This window comes from Coregonus clupeaformis, unplaced genomic scaffold (assembly GCF_020615455.1).
Source record: "Coregonus clupeaformis isolate EN_2021a unplaced genomic scaffold, ASM2061545v1 scaf1104, whole genome shotgun sequence".
Lineage (NCBI taxonomy): Eukaryota > Metazoa > Chordata > Actinopteri > Salmoniformes > Salmonidae > Coregonus > Coregonus clupeaformis.
The window spans coordinates 3093-26105 of NW_025534558.1; the positions used below are offsets into that span (position 1 = coordinate 3093).

The 23013-nt window shown below is 42.9% G+C and overlaps 2 protein-coding genes across 2 annotated transcripts in view; both read left to right on the forward strand.

The window, feature by feature from the left end:
- The first annotated feature begins 763 nt into the window (after nt 1-763).
- On the forward strand, nt 764-10129 carry LOC123486292 (hypermethylated in cancer 1 protein-like). The gene is made up of 5 exons (XM_045217546.1): nt 764-1031; nt 8204-8340; nt 8702-8798; nt 9055-9848; nt 9890-10129. The coding sequence occupies exons 1-5, from the start codon at nt 764-766 to the stop codon at nt 10127-10129; spliced, it is 1536 nt and encodes a 511-aa protein (XP_045073481.1).
- Nucleotides 10130-13670: 3541 nt separating this feature from the next.
- LOC123486291 overlaps nt 13671-23013 on the forward strand; it is a 33480-nt gene continuing 24137 nt past the window's right edge. The window contains exon 1 of the mRNA XM_045217544.1: nt 13671-14604. Coding sequence (XP_045073479.1) covers nt 14331-14604 — 274 coding nt within the window. The 5' untranslated portion in view covers nt 13671-14330. The remainder of the gene's footprint in view (nt 14605-23013) is intronic.

The following is a 23013-nucleotide window of genomic DNA, read 5'->3' on the forward strand; positions in this document are numbered from 1 at the left end:
GTTGTTTCCAATGGGAACAAATGAGTCATGAAGTTGGCAGAACAAGCAGCAAGGAGGTGGGCAGAGCCAAACACGAGTTAGCGAGATCCTATTGGCGCGTTCTAACATTAATCTGCATATTTCCGATAGGCAACGCCTTCCTGAAGTCGCGTGTGCAATAACTTAATTCGCCTTGGCGTCCTTCTAAACAACGCGATTTTTTAATCTTTCGCAAAGGGTAAAGTCTACAAAACGTAGTCCACTCTGATCATAACAGATTTTCTTTTTTGGTTAGAGAAAACTTTATTGAGATCAAATGTTTCATCGATGAGAAAATGTGCAGAATGTCGGCCAAAATCCATCTCGTTCCATCTTCTCCCACTGCTGGCCAGTGGGCTTCCTCTCACTACCATATTTAGTAGTGCGTGAACTGCTAAGCGGATGCTTCACGTTTGTACATCCGGTGAAATATCTGTCTCATTGTACTATCTGTGACTTTAGTGTTGGCTCTGTAACTATCTAACTGCCATAAGCTTGCGTTCTCTCAATACCTATTGTATTATTCGAATAACCTCATACAGTAAATGCTACATATTATATCTTGAAATTATTACCGTCATTGAGAGCGACAACTTCCAACAGTAGCTAGCTTTGCTAGCCTGCTAACGTTAGCTAGCCCCTAGCCTTTTGCTGAACTGGATCGTAACACTGACCCACCTGAACAAAATAAGCTAAACGTTACGAACTCTTAACTTAGCTAGATACACATATATAGTTTGCCTTCATGTCTGAAGCCATCGTAACCTTCCAGTCTAAGCTCTCTGGAGTCATGGAGACGGTATTCAAGGCTGCCATGTACGAGATCACCAGGCTGGTGGAGGATAGCTTCCTGAAGGAGGTGTCCCGGAACCGGGAGCAGATCGAGTCACTGAAGAAGCGGTTGCAGTGGTCAGAGAACAGACGCAGAGAGGGAGGCCAGAGGGGAAATTGTGGGGACTATGGAAGAGCTGACGAGGAAGCCGAGGAGACAAGCTCTGGAACCTCACAGACAGGTGAGGAGAGAGACATCTAAACACATATCTACACTGAGTTTACAAAACATTAGGAACACCTGCTCTTTCCATGACAGACAAACCAGGTGAAAGCTATTACCCCTAATTAATGTCACTTGTTAAATCCACTTTAATCAGTGTAGATGAAGGGGGTGAGACAGGTTAAATAAGGATTTTAAAGCATTGAGACATGGATTGTGTATGTGTGCCATTCAGAGGGTGAATAGGGTATAGTAGTAGGGGTATAGTAGTAGGTGCCAGGCGCACCGGTTTGAGTGTGTCAAGAACTGCAACGCTGCTGGGTTTTTCATGCTCAACAGTGTCCCGTGTGTATCTGGAATACATTTCAATGAACAGGTGTGCCTTCTTAAAAGTTAAATTGTGGAATTTCTTTCCTTAATGCGTTTGAGCCAATCAGTTGTGTTGTGACAAGGTGGGTGGGGGTATACAGAAGATAGCCCTATTTGGTAAAAGACCAAGTCCATATTATGGCAAGAACAGCTCAAATAATCAAAGAGAAATGACAGTCCATCATTACTTTAAGACAGGGTTCTTCAATTCGTCACTGGAGGGCCGAAACACTTCTGTTTTTATTTCTACCTGGTAGTTAATTGCACTCACCTGGTGTCCCAGGTCTGAATTAGCCCTGATTAGAAGGGAGAGGATGAAAAACAGAGGTGTTTCGCCCTCCAGGACCGGAATTGAAGAACCCTGCTTTAAGACATGAAGGTCAGTTAATACTGAACATTAAAATAACTTTGAAAGTTTCTTAAAAGTGCAGTCGCAAAAAGTACTATGACGAAATTGGCTCTCTAGAGGACCGCCACATGAATTGAAGATCCTCTGCTGCAGAGGATAAGTTCATTAGAGTTACCAGCCTCAGAAATTGCAGCAAAATAAATGCTTCACAGAGTTCAAGTAACAGACACATCTCAACATCAACTGTTCAGAGGAGACGTGTGAATCAGGCCTTCATGGTCGAATTGCTGCAAAGAAACCACTAATAAAGGACACCATTAATAAGAAGAGACTTGCTTGGGCCAAGAAACACGAGCAATAGACATTAGACTGCTGGAAATGTGTCCTTTGGTCTGGAGTCGAAATTGGAGAGTTTTGGTTCCAACCGCTGTGTCTTTGTGAGATGCGGTGTGGGTGAACGGATGATCTCCGCATGTGTGTAGTTCCCACCGTAAAACATGGAGTAGGAGGTGTTATGGTGTGGGGGTGCTTTGCTGGTGACACTGTCTTTGATTTATTTAGAATTCAAGGCACACTTAACCAGCATGGCTACAACAGCATTCTGCAGTGATACGCCATCCCATCTGGTTTGGGCTTTGTGGGACTATGATTTGTTTTTCAACAGGACAATGACCCAACACACCTCCAGGCTGTGTAAGGGCTATTTGACCAAGAAGGAGAGTGATGGAGTGCTGCATTAGATGACCTGGCATTCACAATCCCCCGACCTCAAGCAAATTTAATTGGTTTGGGATGAGTCGACCGCAGAGTGAAGGAAAAGCAGCCAACAAGTACTCAGCTTATGTGGGAACTCCTTCAAGACTGTTGGAAAAGCATTCCAGGTGAAGCTGGTTGAGCTAATGCCAAGAGTGTGCAAAGCTGTCATCAAGGCAAAGGGTGGCTATTTGAAGAATCTCAAATATAAAATATATTTTGATTTCTTTAACACTTTTTTTGGTTACTACATGATTCCATGTGTTATTTCATAGTTTTGATGTCTTTACTATTATTCTACAATTTAGAAAATAAAGAAAAACTGTTGACTGAGTAGGTGTTAAGAGCTTTTGAACGGTAGTATATATATACTACCGTTCAAAAGTTTGGGGTCACTTAGAAATGTCCTTGATTTCGAAAGAAAATCAATTTTTTTATGTCCATAAAAATAACATCAAATTGATCAGAAATACAGTGTAGACATTGTTAATGTTGTAAATGGCTATTGTAGCTGGAAACGGCTGATTATTAATGGAATATCTACATAGGTGTACAAAGGCCCATTATCAACAACCATCAGTCCTGTGTTCCAATGGCACGTTGTGTTTTCTAATCCAAGTTTATCATTTGAAAAGTCTAATTGATCATTAGAAAACCCTTTTGCAATTATGTTAGCACAGCTGAAAACTGTTGTGCTGATTTAAAGAAGCAATAAAACTGGCCTTCTTGAGACTAGTTGAGTATCTGGAGCATCAGCAATTGTGGGTTTGATTACAGGCTCAAAATGGTCAGAAACAAATAACTTTCTTCTGAAACACATCAGTCTATTCTTGTTCTGAGAAATGAAGGCGAGAAATTGCCAAGAAACTGAAGATCTCGTACAACGCTGTGTACTACTCCCTTCACATAACAGCGCAAACTGGCTCTAACCAGAATAGAAAGAGGAGTGGGAGGCCCCGGTGCACAACTGAGCAAGAGGACAAATACATTAGTGTCTAGTTTGAGAAACAGACGCCTCACAGGTCCTCAACTGGCAGCTTCATTAAATAGTACCCGCAAAACACCAGTCTCAATGTCAACAGTGAAGAGGCCACTCCGGGATGCTGACCTTCTAGGCAGAGGTGCAAAGAAAAAGCTATATTTCTGACTGGCCAATAAAAATAAAATATTAAGATGGGCAAAAGAACACAGACACTGGACAGAGGAAGATTGGAAAAAAGTGTTATGGACAGACAAATCAAAGTTTGAGGTGTTCGGATCACAAAGAACATTTGTGAGACGCAGACCAAATGAAAAGATGCTGGAGGAGTGCTTGATGCCATCTGTCAAGCATGGTGGAGGCAATGTGATGGTCTGGGGGGTGCTTTGGTGGTGGTAAATTGGGAGATTTGTACAGGGTAAAAGGGATCTTGAAGAAGGAAGGCTATCACTCCATTTTGCAACGCCATGCCATACCCTGTGGGACGGCTCTTCATTGGAGCCAATTTCCTCCTACAACAGGACAATGACCCAAAGCACAGCTCCAAACTATGCAAGAACTATTTAGGGAAGAAGCAGTCAGCTGGTATTCTGTCTATAATGGAGTGGCCAGCACAGTCACCGGATCTCAACCCTATTGAGCTGTTGTGGGAGCAGCTTGACCGTATGGTACGTAAGAAGTGCCCATCAAGCCAATCCAACTTGTGGGAGGTGCTTCAGGAAGCATGGGGTGAAATCTCTTCAGATTACCTCAACAAATTGACAACTAGAATGCCAAAGGTCTGCAAGGCTGTAATTGCTGCAAATGGAGGATTCTTTGACGAAAGCAAAGTTTGAAGGACACAATTATTATTTCAATTAGAAATCATTATTTCTAACCTTGTCAATGACTACATTTCCTATTCATATTGCTATATTTCCTATTCAAACTCATTTCATGTATGTTTTCATGGAAAACAAGGACATTTCTAAGTGACCCCAAACTTTTGAACGGTAGTGTGTGTGTATATACACTGCTCAAAAAAAATAAAGGGAACACTTAAACAACACAATGTAACTCCAAGTCAATCACACTTCTGTGAAATCAAACTGTCCACTTAGGAAGCAACACTGATTGACAATACATTTCACATGCTGTTGTGCAAATGGAATAGACAACAGGTGGAAGTTATAGGCAATTAGCAAGACACCCCCAATAAAGGACTGGTTTTGCAGGTGGTGACCACAGACCACTTCTCAGTTCCTATGCTTCCTGGCTGATGTTTTGGTCACTTTTGAATGCTGGCGGTGCTTTCACTCTAGTGGTAGCATGAGACAGAGTCTACAACCCACACAAGTGGCTCAGGTAGTGCAGCTCATCCAGGATGGCACATCAATGCGAGCTGTGGCAAGACGGTTTGCTGTGTCTGTCAGCTTAGTGTCCAGAGCATGGAGGCGCTACCAGGAGACAGGCCAGTACATCAGGAGACGTGGAGGAGGCCGTAGGAGGGCAACAACCCAGCAGCAGGACTGCCACCCCGCCTTTGTGCAAGGAGGAGCAGGAGGAGCACTGCCAGTGCCCTGCAAAATGATCTCCAGCAGGCCACAAATGTGCATGTGTCTGCTCAAACGGTCAGAAACAGACTCCATGAGGGTGGTATGAGGGCCCGACGTCCACAGGTGGGGGTTGTGCTTACAGCCCAACACCGTGCAGGACGTTTGGCATTTGCCAGAGAACACCAAGATTGGCAAATTCGCCAATCGCGCTCTTCACAGATGAAAGCAGGTTCACACTGAGCACGTGACAGACGTGACAGAGTCTGGAGCTGCCTGCAACATCCTCCAGCATGACCGGTTTGGCGGTGGGTCAGTCATGGTGTGGGGTAGCATTTCTTTGGGGGGCCGCACAGCCCTCCATGTGCTCGCCAGAGGTAGCCTGACTGCCATTAGGTACCGAGATGAGATCCTCAGACCCCTTGTGAGACCATATGCTGGTGCGGTTGGCCCTGGGTTCCTCCTAATGCAAGACAATGCTAGACCTCATGTGGCTGGAGGTGTCAGCAGTTCCTGCAAGAGGAAGGCATTGATGCTATGGACTGGCCCGCACGTTCCCAGACCTGAATCCAATTGAGCACATCTGGGACATCATGTCTCACTCCATCCACCAACGTCACGTTGCACCACAGACTGTCCAGGAGTTGGCGGATGCTTTAGTCCAGGTCTGGGAGGAGATCCCTCAGGAGACCATCCGCCACCTTACCAGGAGCATGCCCAGGCGTTGTAGGGAGGTCATACAGGCACGTGGAGGCCACACACACTACTGAGCCTCATTTTGACTTGTTTTAAGGACATTACATCAAAGTTGGATCAGCCTGTAATGTGGTTTTCCACTATAATTTTGAGTGTGACTCCAAATCCAGACCTCCATGGGTTGATACATTTGATTTCCATTTATCATTTTTGTGTGATTTTGTTGTCAGCACATTCAACTATGTAAAGAAAAAAGTATTTAATAAGATTATTTCATTCATTCAGATCTAGGATGTGTTATTTTAGTGTTCCCTTTATTTTTTTGAGCAGTGTATATACATACAGTCGTGGTCAAAAGTTTTGAGAATGACACACGTTTTGGTCTTCACAAAGTTTGCTGCTTCAGTGTTTTTAGATATTTTTGTCAGATGTTACCATGGTATACTGAAGTATAATTACAAGCATTCCATAAGTGTCAAAGGCTTTTATTGACAATTACATTAAGTTTATGCAAAGAGTCAATATTTGCAGTGTTGACCCTTCTTTTTCAAGACCTCTGCAATCCGCCCTGGCATGCTGTCAATTAACTTCTGGGCCACATCCTGACTGATGGCAGCCCATTCTTGCATAATCAATGCTTGGAGTTTGTCAGAATTTGTGGGTTTTTGTTTGTCCACCCGCCTCTTGAGGATCGACCATAAATTCTCAATGGGATTAAGGTCTGGGGAGTTTCCTGGCCATGGACCCAAAATTTCGATGTTTTGTTCCCAGAGCCACTTAGTTATCACTTTCGCCTTATGGCAAGGTGCTCCATCATGCTGGAAAAGGCATTGTTTGTCACCAAAAGGTTCTTGGATGGTTGGGAGAAGTTGCTCTCGGAGAATGTGTTGGTACCATTCTTTATTCATGGCTGTGTTCTTAGGCAAAATTGTGAGTGAGCCCACTCCCTTGGCTGAGAAGCAACCCCACACATGAATGGTCTCAGGATGCTTTACTGTTGGCATGACACAGGACTGATGGTAGCGCTCACCTTGTCTTCTCCGGACAAGCTTTTTTCCGGATGCCCCAAACATTCGGAAAGGGGATTCATCAGAGAAAATGACTTTACCCCAGTCCACAGCAGTCCAATCCCTGTACCTGTTGCAGAATATCAGTCTGTCCCTGATGTTTTTCCTGGAGAGAAGTGGCTTCCTCGCTGCCCTTCTTGACACCAGGCCATCCTCCAAAAGTCTTCGCCTCACTGTGCGTGCAGATGCACTCACACCTGTCTGCTGCCATTCCTGAGCAAGCTCTGCACTGGTGGTGCCCCGATCCCGTAGCTGAATCAACTTTAGGAGACGGTCCTGGCACTTGCTGGACTTTCTTGGGCGCCCTGAAGCATTCTTCACAACAATTGAACCTCTCTCCTTGAAGTTCTTGATGATCCGATAAATGGTTGATTTAGGTGCAATCTTACTAGCAGCAATATCCTTGCCTGTGAAGCCCTTTTTGTGCAAAGCAATGATGACGGCACGTGTTTCCTTGCAGTTAACCATGCTTAACAGAGGAAGAACAATGATTTCAAGCACCACCCTCCTTTAAAAGCTTCCAGTCTGTTATTCTAACTCAATCAGCATGACAGTGATCTCCAGCCGTGTCCTCGTCAACACTCTCACCTGTTTTAACGAGAAAATCACTGACATGATGTCAGCTGGTCCTTTTGTGGCAGGGCTGAAATGCAGTGGAAATGTTTTTTGGGATTAAGTTCATTTTCATGGCAAAGAGGGACTTTGCAATGAATTGCAATTCATCTGATCACTCTTAATAACATTCTGGAGTAAATGCAAATTGCCATCATAAAAACTGAGGCAGCATACTTTGTGAAAATTAATATTTGTTTAATTCTCAAGACTTTGTGTGCTTGTATATATATGTATGTATATATATATATATATGGAATCACTCTGAAGTGGGAGTGCTGTAATGTATACCTTCCATACGTTGGTGATCAATGAGTATTGGTTTAAGAAAAGAGTTGAAGTCATGGGTGGTGTCATATTAATAAGATGCTTCCTTTCCTTCATCTGCACTGATGTGAGGATACTCCATCATCCACAATGTTACTTTAGCCTTTTATTTTACTCCAAATAAAATGTTATTATTAAAATGTTATTTTAGGTCCCGAGTGGCACAGTGGTCTAAGGCACTGCATTGCAGTGCTAGCTGTGCCACTAGAGATCCTGGTTCGAATCCAGGCTCTGTCGTAGCCGGCCGTGACCGGGAGACCCATGGGGCGGCGCACAATTGGCCCAGCGTCGTCCAGGGTAGGGGAGGGAATGGCCGGCAGGGATGTAGCTCAGTTGGTAGAGCATGGTGTTTGCAAAGCCAGGGTTGTGGGTTCGATTCCCACGGGGGGCCAGTATGAAAAATGTAATGTATGCACTCACTAACTGTAAGTCGCTATGGATAAGAGCGTCTGCTAAATGACTAAAATGTAAATGTAAATGTAAATGTAAATGTTTACCTGTGGCCAGGTGCGGAGAGGGGGTGTGGCCTGAAGCAGGAGAAGGTACCAGGGGAGGAGTGGACCAGCTGTGGGGGCGTGGCTGGGGAAACAGCCTTCCATGATCTGGAGGAGGCAGAGGCCACCAGTCCTAGGAGAACATCTGAGGTATCTAAGGGACTAAACACCTGTGGAGGGTGCAGTGTTACAGAACGTTCAGTTAGAAATATATTTTAAAGAACATATTAGAACAGATAGTCTGTCACTAAGAATAGGGCAGCCTCTTTCAAACCTCTCCTCATATTTGAACTGTTCCAGAACTAGCTCACCTGATTCAACTTGTCAACGAATCATCAAGCCCTTTACTACTTGAATCAGGTATTCTAGTTCAGGGCTATGACAAAGTTGTGAGATGTCTTAGGGTCCCTGAGGAGAGTTCTGAATAGAGAACCATCATGTCTGCTCTATTCAGTTACTGTAAGTTTATCCATCGTTTCGTCAGAATCGACTCATTAATTTGCTCTGGCAGTCCACAGAGGTCGGAGGTCAGAAGCTGGACAGCCTGCTGAAAGAGGAGCCTCTCCACAACAGTGAGCTACAGGAGAAATGGGAGTTCTGCCTGGATGGTGAGTTGAGGAGTTTACAACAAACATAACACAGACAATAGCCTACCTTTAATAGCCTACCTTTAGGTTTATGAGAATGATAAGAGTAACTTATAGTATGCTGTGTCATTCCAAATGTATTCATTATTACACATGGCAAGTCATCTGGAAACTGTAAGTACACGTTTAGCATTACAGTTACTCTACTAAAGTTTCTAGTAATTGTAATGTCTTAAATATGAATGCTTCTAATGCCTCATGTCCCCTGTGTTTTCAGGGGCCGATGGTTCGGACGTCTCGGGGCCCAGTAAGAGTTTCAGTGAGCAGGAGCTGCAGCAGTGCCAGGATGACTGGGCATCCGGTCTAGACCAGGGGCCTGAACCACCGGGCCCAGAGGGAGACCCAGGGGACCCCACTGACCCTCTCTACCGCCCTCGTTACAGCATGGAGGAACTGGGGGGCGGCTTTGAGAAGTCTGGTTACGGCAGTGATGGTGGTGGAGGCCGTCGTCTAGACTTGGAAGGGCTGGATAGTCTTCCTGGTTCTCCGTCTCGTCTGGGGGCGCTGAGCTATGGAGCAGTGGGTCACTACCAGGTGAACCTGGGGGGGTCTGAGGGGGGAGACCATCACCATCGCTCCCACATGACTGACCCCCATCGGAGCCGGAGGGAGCGGTTAGGGTTGCCAACGCGGTCCCCCCATCTGGAGGTGGGAGACCTGAACTGCCTGTTGATCAACGAGGAGGGGTACCTGCAGGACTCCAGTGTCTTGTACCCCGAACATGGTGTCCCAGAGGCGGGTAACAGAGCTGACCACAGGGGGATAACCTCCATCCACTCTGGAAGCTCAGCCCACAACGACGACTTTGGACACTCTCTAAACCTCAGAGATCGTTCACAAGAGCAGTTAACAGGAAGAGTGGGAGGAGGGGGGAGACGTCACGCCTGCAATCAGTGCACCATGACCTTCCCAGACTCTGGCTCCCTCAAGGCCCACAAGCAAACACACAAAACAGAGAGAGGGTCGAGTACAGGGTCTGGGTCTGGGCCTCCGTACTCTGCACCCAGTGTGGTAAAACCTTCACCCAGGCCTGCAACCTCAAGGTCCACCAGCGGGTCCACCAGGCCAAGGGACTCCACCTCTGCAGCCACTGTGGCAAGGGCTTCACCTCCTTCTCCGACCTGAAGAGGCACAAGTGCAGCCAGACGACAGACAAGCCCTACTGCTGCTCCATCTGTGGGAACAAGTTCAGTCGGCTCTGGAACCTGAAGGTGCATCAGCGTATTCACACGCAGGAGAAACCCCACCGCTGCACTATGTGTGACAAGAGATTCACGCGGCAGACATTTTGAAAGTGCACCTGCGCACCCACACTGGGGAGAGACCGTACTGCTGTGCTGTTTGTGGACTCAGCTTCAAAAGACTGGCCCATCTGAAGTCACACCAGCGCAAACACAGGCCGGAACTCCTGGACTGATTTTTTTATTGCTACATTTTTTTTGTCATATAGCAGACACTCTAAAAACAGAGTGACTTACAATTAGTGCATTCATCTTAGGATAGCTAGGTTTATTATTATTTTATTTGACATTGAGAACATTTCTTGTGATCAGTTGTTTATTAATAAGGACATGTTTGCTGTGATCTAGTGTACTATAAAAGAGACGTCTCTCCTATTCTTAACACTTTGCCCAGTCATATTCAATGTCAGAACTACTTTTCTAGGGGTTCTGATGCTTCTAGCCTTGATCTGTATTTTTATAACATATCTACAATATTTCACTTTTTAATGTGTATAGTATTTCCTACTATGTGTTGTCTAATGAATTCTGTAACCACTCCCTCTTCATATTGATTGGTTGATTGGAAAATGCTGTTCAAAAGAGGACATTGTATTATCATATCTTTGTACTCCCTGATGAAGGCCATGCAGCCGAAACGCGTCAGAGTTTGTAATCTTTGTTTCCATTGAACATGTCATACAAATAAATATATTTTAGTTAATTATATTCAGATTGCCTTTATCCTCCTTTCTTTATGATGAAAATATGAACGGTTGGAAATCTGTGTGTTGAATAAGAATTTACGCCATACATGGACGGTCTATGAATTGTCTTTCATAATGATCATGCCAACCTACCATGATTGTGTTCAAGTGCTTTTGAAGTCTGACCAATTCATCAACCAATAAGATTTTAGCTTGCTTGATTGCTAGTTAACATTGCTAATAATAAAATTAGCTTGTGACATGTTGATAGGATGGTTCAGCATAAACAACAAAATAATAATTAACCAATCAACAACAAGTGAATATAGTCCTGTCAGAGCCAACAGTCTCAGTTCAAAACCTTAATCCTACCAGAACCTTTGGTTGAGAGTGTGAGTCCTTAAATGGAAGTGCAAGTCCAAATAAATGTTTGTAAACAAAAGGAACCCCCCCCCCACCCCTAGATATTTTCACTAGGGCCAGGACAACACCAGTATCGTGATATTTTTCCATGCCAAAAATGAAAACACGAAGCAGACTTAACTCTTTGGTCCTTTAAAAAACCTGCTGTATGTAAAATACTGTGTGATATAGCCTGGAAGATAAATAAATGTGACTCTGGATGACAACATAATGATGTTTGTTTAGGAAGTTAACTTTGCTATAGTGTTTTGTTTCCTTATCACCACACTAGTGTTATTCCGGTTCTAATTTTCACCAAAGCAGTGGACTGTGATAGAAAAGAGGCCTAAAAATCCCTCTTAGCACACAGCAAACAATGCTTGCTCTCTCTCACAATGGGCTTGCAGTCAATTCGAGATGGCACCTGTGGGTTGGACATGCCTCCCGACCACACCCATATCTGCAACCTTAAAGGCCGACTGCATAATAGGCCTTTATAATCCCAACACAGTGTAATAACATGGCCAAGACTAAGTACATTCAGCAACACATTATTTTCATCATTTCATTTATTTTAGGGGCAACGTTTAATTTCATTTCACATTGTGCTTTCTTGGTAAAGCATGTTACAAGCTAGCTTGCTTAACATTGACAATATGGTCAAACTACCTATACTGAAAAAATATATAAACCCAACATGTAAAGTGTTGGTCCCATGTTTCATGAGCTGAAATGAAAGATCCCAGAAATGTTCCATATGCACAAAAAGCTGACTTTAACATTTGTTTACATCCTTGTTAGTGATCATTTCTCCTTTTCCAAGGTAATCCATCCACCTGTGAGGTGTGGCATATGAAGAAGCTGATTAAACGGCATGATCATTACACAGGTGCACCTTGTGCTGGGGACAATAAAGGGCCACTCTAAAATGTGCAGTTTTGTCACACAACACAATGCCACAGATGTCTCAAGTTTTGAGGGAGTGTGAAATTGGCATGCTGACTGCAGGAATGTCCACCAGAGCTGTTGCCTGAGAAGTTAATGTTCATTTTTCTACCATAAGCCACATCTAATGTGTTTTAGAGAATTTAGCAGAACATCCAACTGGCCTGACAGCCAAAGACCATGTGTATGGCATTGTGTGGGCTAGCAGTTTGCTGATGTCAACATTGTGAACAGAGTGCCCCATGGTGGCGGTGGGGTTATGGTATGGGCAGGCATAAGCTACAAACAACGAACACAATTGCATTTTATCGATGGCAATTTGAATGCACAAAAATACGGTGACAAGATCCTGAGGCCCATTGTGAGGCCCATAAAAAAATATATATATATATCTGTATTCCCAGTCATGTGACATCCATAGATTAGGGCCTAATGAAGTTATTTCAATTGACTGATTTCCTCATATGAACTGTAACTCAGTAAAATCTTTGAAATTGTTGCATGTTGTGTTTACATTTTTTTCCAAATTGATACATTTGTAATTGTCAAACATTTATTTGTTCTCATCTTTTGGTTGAAAGGGTGAAGGGTCAGTGGTGAAACATGCAACTCGGGTAACAACATTTTTTGTTTTTGGTTTCCCACTCTTAATTATGACTTAGAGGGTTATTCAAGTGAAAATTCCCAGTCTTTAAAGCAACTAGTTCAAACCTGCAGAACATAAAAACCATGACGTGAGACGTGAACTCAGTACACCTCAATTTGAACTTGTTTTTAGGCTTCTAACTTTCCTAATGAATAACAAATGATAAATAACCAGAATTTATGTTTTAAAAACAATTAATCAACTGTTAATTCAAGTCTCAATTCAAAATCAAAATTTTATTTCGTGGCATTTTTCTTTCAATCAACAAAATCTTTGATATGTGTTATCAATCAATACATAAAAACATAAAAGAACAAGTCCTTCCCAATCACTGTGAGAATAGATTGGGATCCCTGCGTCATTAAAACTAACACTGCTGGGTTTTGAATTCACAGCGAAGAGAGAGGGAGCACTAGTGGGCAGTAATATTTGATATGTGAATATACAGTATATTATATATACATCACATGCGACTCATAATGAGACTAAGCAGTTAGCCTATTAAAATGTTTATCTGACTCCATAAAGATAATTAAAATATACACACGACTATGGTTGAGTTACAGTAATAGGCAATGAAGAACGGTCTGAGAATGGAATTCTAAATGCAAGTGTATTTAATTAATGGATTCAGCATAAAGCTTAAGCTACAAGGCAATACTGACATAAAAAAAAACTGTAGTAAAAAAAAAAAACTGTTATTTTGGACGCAGTATTTGCCGCATACTGCAGTTATACTGCACCCTGACTGCAATCTTTTTTCGTTAGGGCACTGCTGCAACATGACCATAAACGTTGCACCTGAAACAGCGCGGTGGATTCTGCACAAAAGCTCTAACAGGATAACTGATATAACCTAACTTTCTGTCGCCAATTGGATATAAACCTAGTTTTGGACACGCTATTCCCTATCTAGTCCACGCCACTACCTTAGACCTGGGCCCGCATAAGGCTGAGTGTGTGGCGGGATAAATCGCTTCCGTGTAGATTTCCTGTAAATCGTTTACACAATAAATAGCCTACTACGGTAATTATCTGTATCTGAATGTTATTATAATAGCCGAATTATATTTCGAATCTTATTTACAGTAAACTTACAAAGGTTTTGTTCAAAGAAAGGTCGTCTTTTCTCTTCAGTACGATAAGGATCGTTCCAATTTAGAATGTCCCACTACCCGATCCGTAGGTTTGTTTCCGGAAGTCTTATGTTTTGGTGTTGGCTCTGTAACTAGCTAGCAAGCCAACTATCATCTCTCATTAACGCTGGTATTTATATATGTTTTTATATTTATTAGAATAGCCTCATATACAGTAACTGCTACATCTTATATCACGAAATGCTACAAAAAAATATATTACTAGGGCAGTCACTGAGTCAGACAACAACTTCCAATAGTAGCTAGCTTTGCTAGCCTGCTAACACAGACACAAGGTTTAGTTGGCAGTATCTTTGCTGCTAACGTTAGCTTACTATCATTTTACTAGACTCGATCGCAGGACTGATTCGCCTGTACAAAAGTAGCTACACGTTACGAACGCTTAACTGTAGCTAGTTACACATAGACAGTTTGCCATGATGTCCGAAGCCACCGTAACCTTCCAGTCTCAGCTCTCCGGAGTCATGGAGACGGTATTCAAGACTGCCATGTACGAGATCACAAGGCTGGTGGAGGATAGCTTCCTGAAGGAGGTGTCCCGGAGCCGGGAGCAGGTTGAGTCGCTGAAGAAGCGGCTGCAGTGGTCAGAGAACAGACGCAGGGAGAGGGACAGAGACGGAGGCCGGACAGCGAAGTGTGCGGACTGTGGAAGAGCTGCCGAGGAGAGAAACTCTGGAACCTCACAGACAGGTATACTGCCCTACCAAACAAAAGGCAGTAACTGCTCATAGCATGGAACTGAGAAAAATGGCTTTTATTTACCTTGGTTTCCACAGTAACCTTATGCAGTTACTGCTAACATGACCCCCATTTTCTCCAAAACACAATACAATAGAGGCAGGATACTTGTCCACATGATTAAGCATGTGTTTAATGTAGCAAAAATGACACTAACTCATTTTCGACCAAATGAGCAGGTACTGCCTTTTTGCTTAGTATAGAGAGATACATCTAATGACAGTCACTCTCTCTCAATTCACTTTCAATTTAAGGGGCTTTATTGGCATGGGAAACATGTATTTACATTGCCAAAGCAAGTGAAATTGATAATAAAAATGAACAGTAAACATTACTCACAAAAGTTCCAAAATAATAAAGACATTTCAAGTGCCATATGTCTATATACAGTATTGTAATGATGTGCAAATAGTTAAAGTACAAAAGGGGAAATAAATAAACATAAATATAGGTTGTATTTACAATGGGGTTTGTTATTCACTGGTTGCCCCTTTTCTTGTGGCAACAGGTCACAAATCTTGCTGCTGTGATTGCACACTGTGGTATTTCACCCAATACAGTGGGGGAGAACAAGTATTTGATACACTGCCGATTTTGCAGGTTTTCCTACTTACAAAGCATGTAGAGGTCTGTAATTTTTATCATAGGTACACTTCAACCATGAGAGACGGAATCTAAAACAAAAATCCAGAAAATCACATTGTATGATTTTTTAAGTAATTAATTTGCATTTTATTGCATGACATAAGTATTTGATCACCTACCAACCAGTAAGAATTCCGGCTCTCACAGACCTGTTAGTTTTTCTTTAAGAAGCCCTCCTGTTCTCCACTCATTACCTGTATTAACTGCACCTGTTTGAACTCGTTACCTGTATAAAAGACACCTGTCCACACACTCAATCAAACAGACTCCAACCTCTCCACAATGGCCAAGACCAGAGAGCTGTGTAAGGACATCAGGGATACAATTGTAGACCTGCACAAGGCTGGGATGGGCTACAGGACAATAGGCAAGCAGCTTGGTGAGAAGGCAACAACTGTTGGCGCAATTATTAGAAAATGGAAGAAGTTCAAGATGACGGTCAATCAGCCTCGGTCTGGGGCTCCATGCAAGATCTCACCTCGTGGGGCATCAATGATCATGAGGAAGGTGAGGGATCAGCCCAGACCTACACGGCAGGACCTGGTCAATGACCTGAAGAGAGCTGGGACCACAGTTTCAAAGAAAACCATTAGTAACACACTACGCCGTCATGGATTAAATTCCTGCAGCGCACGCAAGTTCCCCCTGCTCAAGCCAGCGCATGTCCAGGCCCGTCTGAAGTTTGCCAATGACCATCTGGATGATCCAGAGGAGGAATGGGAGAAGGTAATGTGGTCTGATGAGACAAAAATAGAGCTTTTTGGTCTAAACTCCACTCGCCGTGTTTGGAGGAAGAAGAAGGATGAGTACAACCCCAAGAACACCATTCCAACCGTGAAGCATGGAGGTGGAAACATCATTCTTTGGGGATGCTTTTCTGCAAAGGGGACAGGACGACTGCACCGTATTGAGGGGGAGGATGGATGGGGCCATGTATCGCAAGATCTTGGCCAACAACCTCCTTCCCCTCAGTAAGAGCATTGAAGATGGGTCGTGGCTGGGTCTTCCAGCATGACAACGACCCGAAACACACAGCCAGGGCAACTAAGGAGTGGCTCCGTAAGAAGCATCTCAAGGTCCTGGAGTGGCCTAGCCAGTGTCCAGACCTGAACCCAATAGAACATCTTTGGAGGGAGCTGAAAGTCCGTATTGCCCAGCGAGACAGCCCCGAAACCTGAAGGATCTGGAGAAGGTCTGTATGGAGGGTGGCCCAAAATCCCTGCTGCATGTGTGTGCAAACCTGGTCAAGACTTACAGGAAACATATGATCTCTGTAATTGCAAACAAAGGTTTCTGTACCAAATATTAAGTTCTGCTTTTCTGATGTATCAAATACTTATGTCATGCAATAAAAATGCAAATTAATTACTTAAAAAATCATACAATGTGATTTTCTGGATTTTTGTTTTAGATTCCGTCTCTCACAGTTGAAGTGTACCTATGATAAAAATTACAGACCTCTACATGCTTTGTAAGTAGGAAAACCTGCAAATTGGCAGTGTATCAAATACTTGTTCTCCCCACTGTAGATATGGGAGTTGATCAAAATTGGATTTGTTTTCGAATTCCTTTGTGGGTCTGTGTAATCTAAGGGAAATATGTGTCTCCAATATGGTCATACATTTGGCAGGAAGTTAGGAAGTGCAGCTCAGTTTCCACCTCATTCTGTGTGCAAGGCTATGCTCACTGAGTCTGTACATAGTCAAAGATTTCCTTCATTTTGGGTCAGTCACAGTGGTCAGGTATTCTGCCACGCTGTACTCTCTGTTTAGGGCCAAATACCTTTCTAGTTTGCTCAGTTTTTTTGTACATTCTTTCCAATATGTAGAGTAATTATCTTTTTTTTCTCTCATGGTTTGGTTGGGTCTAATTGTGTTGTTGTTGTCCTGGGGCTCTGTGGGGTCTGTGTTGGACTCTTCTCCAGGTTCATTTCTCTGTAGGCGATGGCTTTGTTAAGGAAGGTTTGGGAATCGCTTCCTTTTAGGTGGTTGTAGAATTTAACAGCTCTTTTCTGGATTTTGATAATTAGCGGGTATCGGCCTAATTCTGCTTTGCATGCATTATTTGGTGTTTTACGTTGTACACTGAGGATATTTTTGCAGAATTCTGCTTGCAGAGTCTCAATTTGGTGTTTGTCCCATTTTGTGAATTCTTCTCACAACCATAAAGGGCAATGGGTTCTATAACTGATTCAAATCTTTTTGCCAGATCTTTATTGGTATGTCTAATTTTATGTTCCTTTTGATGGCATAGAAGGCCCTTCTTGCCTTGTCTCTCAGATCGTTCACAGATTTGTGGAAGTTACCTGTGGCGCTGATGTTTAGGCCCGAGGTATGTATAGTTTTTTGTGTGCACTAGGGCAACGGTGTCTAGATGGAATTTGGATTTGTGGTCCTGGCAACTGGACCTTTTTTGGAACACCATTATTTTTGTCTTACTGAGATTTACTGTCAGGGCCCAGGTCTGACAGAATCTGTGCGGAAGATCTAGGTGCTGCTGTAGGCCCTCCTTGGTTGGGGACAGAAGCACCAGATCATCCACAAACAGTAGATATTTGACTTCAGATTCTAGTAGGCTGGGTGCTGCAGACTGTTCTAGTGCCCTCGCCAATTCGTTGATATATATATATGTTTAAGAGGGTGGGGCTTAAGCTGCATCCCTGTCTCACCCCCCGGGCCCTGTGGAAAGAAATGTGTGTTTTTTGCCAATTTTAACCGCACACTTGTTGTTTGTGTACATGGATTTTATAATGTCGTATGTTTTTCCCCCAACCCCACTTTCCATCAATTTGTATAGCAGACCCTCATGCCAAATTGAGTCAAGCTTTTTTTTAAATCAAGAAAGCATGAGAAGCCTTTGCCTTGGTTTTAGGTTGTTTGTTTGTTTGTCAATTAGGGTGTGCAGGGTGAATATGTGGTCGGTCGTACGGTAATTTGGTAAAAAGACAATTTGACATTTGCTCAGTACATTGTTTTCGCTGAGGAAATGTACGAGTCTGCTGTTAATGATAATGCAGAGGATTTTCCCAAGGTTGCTGTTGACGCATATCCCACGGTAGTTATTGGGGTCAAATTTGTCTCCACTTTTGTGGATTGGGGTGATCAGTCCTTGGTTCCAAATATTGGGGAATATGCCAGAGCAGAGGATGATGGTAAAGAGTTTAAGAATAGCCAATTGGAATTTGTGGTCTGTATATTTTACAGACCATCAACCCCACAGGCCTTTTTGGGTTGGAGGGTTTGTAATTTGTCCTGTAGTTCATTCAACGTAATTTGAGAATCCAGAGGGTTCTAGTAGTCTATAATAGTTGATTCTAATATTTTTATTTGATCATGTATATGTTTTTGCTGTTTGTTCTTTGTGATAGGGCCAAAAAGATTGGAGAAGTGGTTGATCCATACATCTCCGTTTTGGATAGATAACTCTTCGTGTTGTTGTTTGTTTAGTTTTCCAATTTTCCCAGAAGTGGTTAGATTCTATGGATTATTTTTTGCATAAATTGTTTATTTTTATTTTTATTATTATAATTTTTTATACTGGCCCCCCGTGGGAATCGAACCCACAACCTGGCATTGCAAACGCAATGCTCTACAACTGAGCTACGCCTGCCGCCATCCTCCCCTACCTGGACGAGCTGGGCCAATTGGCGGCCATGGGTCCGGTCGGGCCGCGACAGAGCCTGGATTGAACCAGGATCTCTAGTGGACAGCTATTCTTCTCGGGATCTTCAATACATTGAGCTGATTTCTGACTTGCTGTTCTTTCTTTTTCCGTAGTGCATTTCTGTATTGTTTTAGTGATTCACCATAGTGAAGGCATAGGCTCAGGTTTTCTGGGTCTCTATGTTTTTGGGTGGATAGCTTTCTCAATTTCTTTTAGGTTTTTGCGTTCTTCATCAAACCATTTGTCATTGTTGTAAATTTTCTAAGGTTGTCTGCTTGATATTTTTTGATTTGATAGGGAAGCTGAGAGGTCAAATATACTGTTTAGGTTTTCTACTGCCAAGTTTACACCTTCACTATTACAGTGAAACATTTTGTCCAGGAAATTGTCTAGAAGGGATTGTTTTTGATGTTGCCAAATAAAATAAAATAAAAATAAAATATAGTGTTTGGGTAGATTTCCACACTACTTTCCTTCCATCAATAGCATGTCTTATTCAGTTCCTTTGGCTTTGATGCCTCATGATTGAGCATAGCTCTGTTCAAGTAGAGTGTGATTTTGCTGTGATCTGATAGGGGTATCAGTGTATTGACTGTGAACGCTCTAAGAGACTCTGGTTTGAGGTCAGTGATAAAGTAGTCTACAGTACTACTGCCAAGACATGAGCTATATGTGTACCTACCGTAGGAGTCCCCTGGAAGCCTACCATTGACTATGTACATACCCAGCGTCCGACAGAGCTGCAGGAGTTGTGACCCGTTTTTGTTGGTTATGTTGTCGTAGTTGTGTCTAGGGGGGCATATGGGGGAGGGAATGCTGTCACCTCCAGTTAGGTGTTTGTCCCCCTGTGTGCCTAGGGTGTCAGGTTCTTGTCCAGTTTTGGCATACAGGTCACCACAGGCTAGTATTTGTATTTATTAGGGATCCCCATTAGCAGCAGCTACTCTTCCTGGGATCCAAACATATTAAAGCACTTACATTACATATAAAACCAAATATAAAAGTACATCATATGACATTATTACACCACTACCTATCTACAATACAAAATGTTTAATACCACCATACAACAATATCACAATGTGTGCGTATGCATGTGTCTCTTCACAGTCCCCGTTGTTCCATAATTTTTTTTATCTGATTCTACTGCTTGCATCAGTTACCTGATGTGGAATAGAGTTCCTTGTAGTCATGGCTCTATGTAGTACTCTGCGCCTCCCGTAGTCTGTTCTGGACTTGGGGACTGTGAAGAGACCTCTGGTGGCATGTCTTGTGGGGTATGCATGAGTTTCCGAGCTGTGTGATAGTAGTTTAAACAGACAGCTCGGTACATTCAGCTTGTCAACCTCTTACAAAAAACAAGCAGTGATGAAGTCAATCTCTCTTCCACTCTGAGCCAGGTGAGACTGACATGCATGTCATTAATGTTAGCTCTCAGTGCATTTTTTAAGGGCCAGCCGTGGCCTGTTCTGAGCCAACTGCAATTTTCTCAAGTCCCTCTTTGTGGCACCTGACCACACTACAGTAGTCTAGGTGCCACAAAAACTAGGGCCTGTAGGACCTGCCTTGTTGATAGTGCTGTTAAGAAGGCAGAGCAGCGCTTACAATTATGGACATACAGTGGGGAAAAAAAGTATTTAGTCAGCCACCAATTGTGCAAGTTCTCCCACGTAAAAAGATGAGAGAGGCCTGTAATTTTCATCATAGGTACACATCAACTATGACAGACAAAATGAGGAGAAAAAAATTCAGAAAATCACATTGTAGGATTTTCAATGAATTTATTTGCAAATTATGGTGGAAAATAAGTATTTGGTCAATAACAAAAAGTTTCTCAATACTTTGTTATATACCCTTTGTTGGCAATGACACAGGTCAAACGTTTTCTATAAGTCTTCACAAGGTTTTCACACACTGTTGCTGGTATTTTGGCCCATTCCTCCATGCAGATCTCCTCTAGAGCAGTGATGTTTTTGGGGCTGTCGCTGGGCAACACGGACTTTCAACTCCCCTCCAAAGATTTTCTATGGGGTTGAGATCTGGAGACTGGCTAGGCCACTCCAGGACCTTGAAATGCTTCTTACAAAGCCACTCCTTCGTTGCCCGGGCGGTGTGTTTGTGAACATTGTCATGCTGAAAGACACAGCCACATTTCATCTTCAATGCCCTTGCTGATGGAAGGAGGTTTTCACTCAAAATCTCATGATACACTGGCCCCATTCATTCTTTCCTCACCCTTACATGGATCAGTTGTCCTGGTCCTTTGCAGAAAAACAGCCCCAAAGCATGATGTTTCCACCCCCATGCTTCACAGTAGGTATGGTGTTCTTTGGATGCAACTCAGCATTCTTTGTCCTCCAAACACGACGAGTTGAGTTTTTACCAAAAAGTTATATTTTGGTTTCATCTGACCATATGACATTCTCCCAATCCTCTTCTGGATCATCCAAATGCACTCTAGCAAACTTCAGACGGGCCTGGACAGTACTGGCTTAAGCAGGGGGACACATCTGGCACTGCAGGATTTGAGTCCCCTGGCGGCGAGTAGTGTGTTACTGATGGTAGGCTTTGTTACTTTGGTCCCAGCTCTCTGAGGTCATTCACTAGGTCCCCCCGTGTGGTTCTGGGATTTTTGCTCACCGTTCTTGTGATCATTTTTGACCCACGGGGTAGATCTTGCGTGGAGCCCCAGATCAAGGGGAGATTATCAGTGGTCTTGTATGTCTTCCATTTCCTAATAATTGCTCCCACAGTTGATTTCTTCAAACCAAGCTGCTTACCTATTGCAGATTCAGTCTTCCCAGCCTGGTGCAGGTCTACAATTTTGTTTCTGGTGTCCTTTGACAGCTCTTTGGTCTTGGCCATAGTGGAGTTTGGAGTGTGACTGTTTGAGGTTGTGGACAGGTGTCTTTTATACTGATAACAAGTTCAAACAGGTGCCATTAATACAGGTAACGAGTAGAGGACAGAGGAGCCTCTTAAGAAGAAGTTCGCAGGTCTGTGAGAGGCAGAAATATTGCTTGTTTGTAGGTGACCAAATACTTATTTTCCACCATAATTTGCAATAAATTCATTAAAATATCCACAATGTGATTTTCTGGATTCTTTTCTCAATTTGTCTTTCATAGTTGACGTGTACCTATGATGAAAATTACAGGCCTCTCTCATCTTTTTAAGTGGGAGAACTTGCGCAATTGGTGGCTGACTAAATACTTTTTTTCCCCACTCGTACTTCTCCCCATCTTAGCTACAATATGCTTTGACCATGACAGTCTACAATCCAGGGTTACTCCAAGCAGTTTAGTCTCCTCAACTTGCTCAATTTCCACATTATTCATTACGAGATGTAGTTGAGGTTTAGGGTTTAGTGAATGATTTGACCCAAATACAATGCTTTTAGTTTGGAAATATTCAGGATTAATTTATTCCTTGCCACCCATTCTGAAACTAACTGCAACTCTTTGTTAAGTGTTGCAGTTATTTCAGTTGCTGTAGTAGCTGATGTGTACAGTGTTGAGTCATCCACATACATAGACACACTGGCTTTACTCAAAGCGTTAGTAAAGATGAAAAAGCAAGGGGCTTAGACAGCTGCCCTGGGGAATTCCTGATTCTACCTGGATTATGTTTGAGAGGCTTCCATTAAAGAACACCCTCTGTGTTCTGTTAGACAAGTAACTCTTTATCCACATTATAGCAGGGGTGTAAAGCCATAACACAAGTTTTTCCAGCAGCAGACTATGATTGGTAATGTCAAAAGCCGCACTGAAGTCTAACAAAACAGCCCCCACAATATTTGTATCATCAATTTCTCTCAGCCAATCATCAGTCATTTGTGTAAGTGCTGTGCTTGTTGAATGTCCTTCTCTATAAGCATGCTGAAAGTTTTTTGTCAATTTCTTTAAGGAATTCAAAATTACAATGCTTATCTTTCATAATTTGGTCAGATATACTTGGATGTGTAGTGTCAGCAATTGTTGCTGGCATGTCATGCCTAAGTTTGCTAATCTTGCCAATTAAACAATTATTAAAGTAGTTGGCAATATCAGTTGG

Bases quoted from the DNA above. Each gene is read 5' to 3' on its own strand.
- LOC123486292 (XM_045217546.1), top strand. From the start codon at position 764: ATGTCTGAAGCCATCGTAACCTTCCAGTCTAAGCTCTCTGGAGTCATG. The intron at 1,032-8,203 runs GTGAGGAGAGAG...ACCTGTGGCCAG, and splicing joins CTCTGGAACCTCACAGACAG to GTGCGGAGAGGGGGTGTGGC. The intron at 8,341-8,701 runs GTATCTAAGGGA...TTGCTCTGGCAG, and splicing joins GTCCTAGGAGAACATCTGAG to TCCACAGAGGTCGGAGGTCA.